The sequence below is a fragment of the Rhodnius prolixus genome, unplaced genomic scaffold, assembly GCF_049639745.1.
Source record: "Rhodnius prolixus isolate KJV_2025 unplaced genomic scaffold, Rpr scaffold_4, whole genome shotgun sequence".
Lineage (NCBI taxonomy): Eukaryota > Metazoa > Arthropoda > Insecta > Hemiptera > Reduviidae > Rhodnius > Rhodnius prolixus.
The window spans coordinates 7,132,858-7,141,255 of NW_027411614.1; the positions used below are offsets into that span (position 1 = coordinate 7,132,858).

General features: G+C 32.7%; 1 protein-coding gene across 3 annotated transcripts; it reads left to right on the plus strand.

The window, feature by feature from the left end:
* Nucleotides 1-42: 42 nt before the first annotated feature.
* Wdr59 (WD repeat domain 59) lies at nucleotides 43-8,398 on the plus strand. 3 transcript variants are annotated; one of them, XM_074131966.1, is made up of 21 exons: nucleotides 43-257; nucleotides 324-373; nucleotides 1,237-1,366; nucleotides 1,447-1,651; nucleotides 1,793-1,926; nucleotides 3,150-3,299; nucleotides 3,380-3,536; nucleotides 3,645-3,724; nucleotides 3,802-3,910; nucleotides 4,000-4,163; nucleotides 4,382-4,546; nucleotides 4,632-4,721; nucleotides 4,935-5,079; nucleotides 5,156-5,298; nucleotides 5,381-5,508; nucleotides 5,878-6,066; nucleotides 6,157-6,274; nucleotides 6,677-6,852; nucleotides 6,944-7,037; nucleotides 7,657-7,810; nucleotides 8,206-8,398. In XM_074131966.1, the coding sequence occupies exons 1-21, from the start codon at nucleotides 204-206 to the stop codon at nucleotides 8,343-8,345; spliced, it is 2,775 nt and encodes a 924-aa protein (XP_073988067.1). In that variant the 5' UTR covers nucleotides 43-203; the 3' UTR covers nucleotides 8,346-8,398. The 3 variants fall into 3 exon arrangements, with proteins under 3 accessions (XP_073988067.1, XP_073988069.1, XP_073988068.1); XM_074131968.1 differs by having other exon boundaries at nucleotides 3,820-3,910; XM_074131967.1 differs by having other exon boundaries at nucleotides 1,796-1,926.

Consider the following 8,398-nt stretch of genomic DNA (forward strand, 5'->3'; position numbering starts at 1 on the left):
AAACGCTAAGAAATGAAGAAATGAGCATGTTTTATGTTTAGGAGAGGTTACTATTAGTTTATAGAGGGTAAAAGTTTCATGTAAGTAAAGTGTAAAGATTGATTAAATTATAATTCGCTAATTGCGACCATTTTCCACTGGTAGCTCTTAATGATTTTATATATTTTTCCAATTATGAAATAAACTGTCTGAGTTTTAAAAAAATGACAGCTATGTGGAGTAGCGAATATAGTATAGCGGAACATCAAGACCTGGAGGTACTTTCAAAGTAGAATATGATTTTAATGATTTTTGAAAATTCTAATTGCATTTTTAAAATACAGGCCACTGCAATGGCTGTTGACAGGAGTGGAGTGTTTGTTTTATTGGCAGGGTAAGTGGCTAGAATAAAATTTCTACAATACTAAACGAAAGAAAATTTACAGTTCTTCTACATCACTTCAGTTGTTTATCCTAATCTTTATACATATATGAAAGGTTCGTGAATAATTTAGTTCTAGAAAGAAGTTGAAAAAAGAAATCACATAGTGATAATTATATCACTATTCAAGTTCTGTAGAGTGCAAGCTTATAGAACATTTTAGGACGCTAATCAAAATCCGTTTGCAACACATTTATCGTGTCCGACTATTTATAAACTAATTCTTGTTTCTATATTCAATTCTAATTTCAAGATGCTGTGTAACCCTATAATGGAGCCACAGCATGCTTAAGAATCTCTCGCTCTCTATTGCTAGCCGTCTTCGTGAACCACCAATTATAGACATTCGTCAGTCTATCCAAGTAATTTTTTTCCTAGCTTTATCTTCTTCCTGATTCCTTGAGCAGCCCTCTTTAGGCAAGGGAACGGCAGTTTCTTACATGAGCACAATATGGCATTCCCATTGTCTCGGTACCTGGATATACTGAACAATATGAACTTCCAAGTATTGTTAATTTAACTTTTTCCTTTAACTGACCATATATCTTCAGAATTCTTTCAAGCACAAGTTGTTTTTGCTCTGTCGCTTGGATCAAGGTTCAAGTTTCAGCTTCAAAATGACAGCAGGGCGTAGTAACAGTTTTATTGTTCTGGATAAGTGTACGCCTTTCGTAACTTTAGGAGGTAATATTTAAATATCTATCTAAATCTTACAATTTATAAAAGAATTGATAACTTATTGAATCAATTTGCATTCTTTTTTCATCAATCTTTTTTTTAAATGAAAATCAATTGATAAATAATTTACTTGGTAGGCGAAAATGCCTCGGCTTAAAGAATCTTCTGGATGCTTCAGATTCATTAAAAAAGTTCCCTAGACACTGTAAATACGATGTTGGTACAGCCGAATGGAGTCCACTTCAAAAGGATCATTGTGCTATTTCTGTAACTAATAATTTATTTCTGATAATATTTATTTGCTGATATATCCTTTTATTTATAACTTTATTTTATTACTATTTAAGACAAATAAAAAAGTTGAGGTATTAAGCTGGGCAAAAAGTAACTTATCACTAGTAAATGCGCTAACATCTCATACAAGGATTGTAACTAGTTTAAACTGGCATCAGTTTGATGCTAATACCATAGCCACCTGTTCAATTGATACGTTCACTTATGTTTGGGACCTTAGAGATAGCAGGAGACCAGTTATAGCTTTTTCAACAGTTGGTAGGATAATTTTTCAAATCTAACATGTGCATGTTTTAATATCAAGATTATATTTCTTTAATACTTGATCCTTTAAAGCTTTTATTATTAATATTTTATATCATTGATGAATCAATTTAACATGTTTATTTATTTTCGCAGCAGGAACTACACAGGTAAAATGGAACAGACACTCCCAGCACAGTTTGGCAACGGCCCACGCTGGTGATGTAAGACTTTGGGATCGGAGAAAAGGAACTGCACCCGTGCAATACATTACTGCGCATCAGACAAACGTAAGGCGTAAGAATAACATATAGATACCATATGCAATTTTTAAATAAAGGTTTTTTTAAAAAAAATTTGGAAAAAAAGTTTTTTTGTCCCTAATTTGCGCATGTACAATTAATGGCAGATAATCGTTGTCAGAGGGCATTGCAGCTGATTGAACATTGTTTTTGAGACGAATTCTTAATGGGGCAGCCCGGTGATGTTAATTACGCTTGTAAATTATTTTTTTATGAGGCTACCAGAAAGCTAAGGTTTCATCTATTAACCCTCAAGTAATAAATAGCTCTTCTATGTCCAGGAGTTCTGGACTTGAGTCAATAGCTAATTACTTAAATAAAATCTCTGATTTTTGTTTGATCAAATAACTTGGCAAAAATTATATTGTTTATTATTATTATTTTCAAATTAAACATATCCTTCAAAATCTAGATGGAAGAGCCTTCCCTATAGGAAAAACTACAGCTTTTTATTAACTAGTCGTGTTCCGATATAATCTCCTTCGGGCTCAGCTTGCCTAAGATCACTTACAGCTACATAGAGATTGCTATGCCGTCAAACTGAGAGGCTGTTTATACCTCTTCCTGATTGACAGTCTGACAGGGCTCAAGGGTTAACAAATCTACATTGTGAAAAAAAGAGGTTTCTATGTAACAACCCTAAGTAAGAAAAACCTCGCCTTTTATACAAGTTTCAAGGTTGGTATCAGTCGTTTTCGCGAATGATCTATGGTCTTCAAGTTCTATTGTCACCTGGTTGGAATATGAATCATGATCTCTTCTTGTTATAGTGTCTCCACAGGGGCTGAACTTACCATGATGGAACACAACGTGCCGAGCCCGATTGGAAGGTATAAGGATTAAGTTAATATGGACGCTCGGTCCGGCTCAAGTAAAGACTCTAGATTAATTCCCAACTTCCACATCAGTCCAGATTTAAGTAATAAGCAAACTACAAATACCAGTTACAACTACCTCTTTGAGACTCCAGCAAAATCGCGGACGTGTAGAGAGAAATTTGAGTATGGCTGGAGCAGCCACTTGTCAATACTTAATTTGATTAAAACTTCTGGAAATTATTATTATTACGTGGTGGGCGCATCGCCTGGACATTATTTCTTTTTTTTTTTACTTTAAAGGATGTTTACCTTTCTAATGTCGTTCCATTTTTTATTTAATTCTCATATAAATATAGAATCAAAAATTGTAGAGTTGACGTTTAATGTTTCCAGATTCATTGTATGGACTGGAGTCCAACGCAAGCAACTCAACTGGCCACTGCAAGTCAAGATTGTACAGTGAAATTTTTTGACGCTTCTAACCCGCAAATGACTGAAAGTATGCTAACGTCAGCGGCTCCCGTTTGGCGTGCCAAGTATACAGTAAATATAGAAGGATTTTTGAAAATAAAATTAATATTTTTTAAAATGTTTACATTAATTCTTCCTAAAATACTTTATAGCCCTTTGGAAACGGCCTCTTAATGGTTGTAATTCCTCCAATGAGAAGAAGAGATAATAGTCTTCTTTTATGGAATTTAACCAATCTTAATTCACCAGTTCATTCATTCGTTGGTCATGCTGATATTGTTTTAGAGTTTGATTGGGGAAAACGTGCTGGTTTGTGTTATTTTATGTTCTCTTTTCAACCTTTAAGGATTGCAAGATTTTTTTTTTTGACTTACTAAAAGGAAAAGCAGATTTAGTGATTTAGGATTTTATTTACAGACTCCGTTGACTATCAGTTAATCACCTGGTCAAAAGATCAAAGACTAAGGATCTGGCAAATTGAACCCTACTTACAAAAGGTAAGGTAAGTTAATACTTATAAATATACCATCAATCTTACCCCTAAAATTATAAAGAAAAAAGATTTAAAAAATAGATCTCACTTATATTTCAGCTTTGCAGAATCGATAATGAAAGCGACACAACTTTAGAAACTCCTCTAACTAGTATAAACAATTGTGAGATCATGTCTAGTATGCCTATAGGTATTTTTTTTAACTCGTTTTATTTTTATCAATAATATAGTTTTCTGGCAAATCCTTTCATTTACTTAACTTTAACTCTATCTTGACAGAAGAGGACTCTAATTTACAAAATGAAGTAAACTGTTTAAGTATTGTTGATAGCAACTGTACAACTGAAGAAGCTTCGCCTCCAATCATTTCAAGTCAGCCTAAATCTTTGGAACAGGAATTTTCTTTGCTAAACGATAACATTCCAAATGTTAATGTTGATTGTGTATGTATAATTTGTTTTTATTTTACAAAAACTACTTCACTGATGAATTTGGTATGAGTGTTACGATTTTGTCTGGACAATCTTTTCAGAAAAGAGCAATCGATGATGAGAGTAGACATTAAAACTAACCGATAGGACAGTTGTGTGAGAGTTGTTTCAAAATAACTTCCAATACATTTTATTTAAGATTTGATTAGATTATTTGTGGTCTCTATCAGATGGATCCAGAGAAAAGAGAGTGTACCATAACAGCTACAATAAATAATAAGATCGTTGCATTGCGCATCCTTTTCCCTTTTGGCTATCCACATGGTATACCCCCAACTTTTGAATTTGTTGGCGCCACTGATGTAAGTGCTGAGTGGAAAAACAAAATCATGAAGGTAACCAAAATTAGAAAATAAAATTGATTCTCTCATTTTAATCTTAGCATTATCTGTAGTTTAATAATATTTAATCTAATGACAGTTTTTGAAGCATTCAGCCCAGCAAAGAATTAAGAAAAATAGACCTTGTTTGGAATCTTGTATAAGACAGCTTGTCTTCACATTAGAAGAGGTTAGTTTATTTATTTAAACTTATATGAATGCCTTTTTCAATGAAATTACACAAGACAGTAACCGTATTGAATCGAATATAAATGCTTCACGCACACACATATTTATATATAATTTAAGTTAATTAGTGCTCTTTTTAAAAACAAAAACAAACAAAAGGAGTTACTAAAAAATGAAAAGTAAATTTTCATTCTTGAATTAAACAACATTACAGCTTTCCCAGCCAGAAGATGCAGACAAATTGCATCAATTACAGAAACAAGCGGTATTGTTTTACAGTCCCAGCGTAAATCTCAAATTTGAAAATAATTGCATTCCTTTTTCACCACGAACATCAGGAGCAAAATTTTGCGGAGTTGGTTAGTATTGCTTTCACTTTTATGTACTTGTGCGTTTATGTGCGGGCAGTAATATTTATATTTTTTACATTTCTAGGTACTTTAATATGTTTTGCAAGATCTTTCAAAGGATTGCAAAGTTTAATACGAGCTGATAAAAGTACTGCTTATTCAGTGACTTCACGTAATGCTTCTTCTGGTTCTCCGCTAACTGTTTCATCTTATTACGTTCATGATAAGGTGCAATCTAATTATGATTTATGTAATTTAATTGAATTGAAAGCAATTTATGTACCTTTATTAAAAGTCAACTCATTTTCAGACAAATCTTTCTAGATCTAAAGTAAGAAGAACTTTATCTAAATCTCTTAAGATATCAAAAGCTACAGTTATTTTCTACGATGTGTCTCGATTATTACCAATAAGAAAGGATCTAGCTGAAAAATATGTGTAAGTAAATATGTATAAGTAGCTAATAAAGTATGAAGAAAGATATATATCTTAGTGCAATAGTTTTTCACTAAAAATAAGGATTTTTTTCTTTCTCTGAATAAGTCCATCTTCCTCAACTAGTTGAATTAATTACAATCATTGATTTTATCACCATTTTTGGAGTTCTAGGCGGGTCCTGTCCCCACGGTACCTAGATGGTCTAATATTTAAATCTCCTTCTGAATAGTTCCGGTATCTTTCACTCTCATTCTCGACCCTCTTCTGATTTCCAAACCTGAAATAAAGACGAGGGTCCATCAGCCAAATTACTAATAAATGATATTTTTTCTAAAATAATACAAATTCACAATGTTTGCATATTACTAGCATACATACGGACGATGTAGCTGGCATGTGTGAGGAAAATAGTCGCATTGCTGCTAATGCTGGTCGATTAGATTTGGCTCATACTTGGAATCTTGCAGCTATTGCAGCAACTCCTGCAATTAAGGACGATCGGGATGATGATTTCCCTTGGCCTCAACATCCATTGGCTTTTGGCATGGTGCACCAACTGTGGGTATATATCATATGAATCTATGTATATACTTTTTAATCAGTTGATGAAATATCCAACGTAACACTTTTTAATTTTATTTAATCTAGTATCGAACATTATGCCAAGCAGTGTGATATACAAATGGCAGCGATGCTTTGTTGTGCATTTGGTACCAGGACCCAAACACTGGAAGCTCCTAAATCTAAAACAGCTAAGTCTGTTAGTGTAAGTACTTTGCTGATTCATGCATCACCAGCGAGCTAGTTATTAACAATGAAATTGAAGATTAAGTAAAAATGAACAATAAATTAAAAATATTAAAAAAATTGACCGAACTTATATGACGAATTTAGAGATTACACTAATTGTGGAGTTAAAGAGTAATTGATTTATAATTTTTTTTAAAACAAAAGACAAAAAGGCAAAGTTGGTAGGTACTAATAAATAGAACATACTTCTGCTAAAAAAAAAAAAAAGCTGGAGATGGTCGAAACGTTTTATAATTTTTCAAAATAAAAGGGGGGCTTTAATAGTGGTTAAAAATTTACCATATGTATGGTAAATCTAGACAAAAAAATTAGAAACTAAAAACTTTACTCTAGTGAAATAAAATTTATATGATTGCAGCCAGGAGGTTCTCCGTATCATACTCATCATCCAGTTGACAGTTCAGTGGAGGGTTGGTCTTTGCCAATTTTTAGACAAAATAGATCAAATTCTTGGTCCGAAAATCTTGATGATTTCAATATAGTAGACATAGTTGTACACTCCCCATGGGATACTGAATCTGTCAAACCAATCAGGTTATTTAAATGTCTTTAAAAAAGTGTAGACTATATCTTGATGATTCCTTACAGCTTTTTAATATTTAATTCATAAATTAATCATTTACAGAGTGACTTTGGGTGAATCTTGGTTATATGATGAATATAAACGAGCGTATGCGGAAATTCTACATAGGTGGCACCTTTTAGGTGCTAGAGCGCAGGTAAATCGATAAAATTTGCAATAAAAAGTTTCAAGTTTTGAATAAAAGGTTTAATTTGCTTATATTACTCCGTTTGTATTCCCTACGATACCTCTGTCAATAACTACATATTTATCTTGATCTGATCAGGGACAATAAATTTCCAATAATTTACAGAACCTTCCTCATAAAACGTTATACTTTTTTATCAACCACATATCTTCGCCTCAACCCGTATTTTCTTTATTTAGATTACGCTAGATAGATTATGCACTAAGCAGCAGAGATCTTTTCTCTGATCTGAATATTAAGCCCGAATATGGACCCTCTCACTATTTGGTGCGAAGAAGTAATACAATCGTATCAATTTTTCAATTTGAAGAAATCTATAAACTTGAGAATTTCAGGAAGAGTAATTGTGAATGCTCACACAAGATTAGATTTGTCGGGAAAACGCACATTTTTACCTTCTATCTCTTCGTTGGAAAATTGCAAAAAAAAGAGGAAATGTTTTTCCTTTAAAAAAAAAAAGATTCTATATTATCTGAATGATATAGTGTATACTTAAGTTGTTCAAAGAAAACTCATTCCTAGATATTTAGTGCCTATTGGAGGTTTTTTAAATTAAAAAAAATTTCAGGTAATGAAATATGTTCCATGCAGTTCTGAAGTACATCAAGGAATAGAGCTTGTTGCGGAGTGTCCATACTGCAAGCAAGTTATTAGGGAGCCATACTGCACCAATTGCAAATATCCGATGTTACTTTGTATCGTTTGTCATACATCTGTTAGAGGTAAGTATATTTTAAGCTTTTTTTTATATATATATTAGCAGTTGGTTTGATATTATAAATAAATTACTTTACATTGTACTGCAGAGTATTGTAAATGTGATTAGGTTGTTCTCCTTCAAAGATTTTACTTCACTTATGATTTTGTCTCCTGTGCACTTGCACAATTACTACAGTATCTCAACATGGGATCCAACTGGCCGACAAAAAAATATCGAAACTATTGTAATGTGTCTAATTATTAAAGTTTTTTTACAAATTCCATGACATCGATTGAGAATTGAAGCCAATAAGTGTATCATAGTACAGCAGTCATACTTCTAGTTACTGCTTCGCAACGCCAACTTCTTAATATTATCAATATTAGTTTATTTATCATAATTAAATCATTCTTTTAGGTGGTGCAAATGTATGCTTGGTTTGTGGTCACGGAGGACACACTAGACATTTACTAGAGTGGTTTACAACAAACAGTGTATGTCCCAGCGGTTGTGGTTGTCAGTGTTTGATAGAAACTGCCGCAGTTCTTGAACCATAGGTTGTAGCTGCTGAGTTCTATTTTCACAAACAATAAATAAAATAAAATAATAA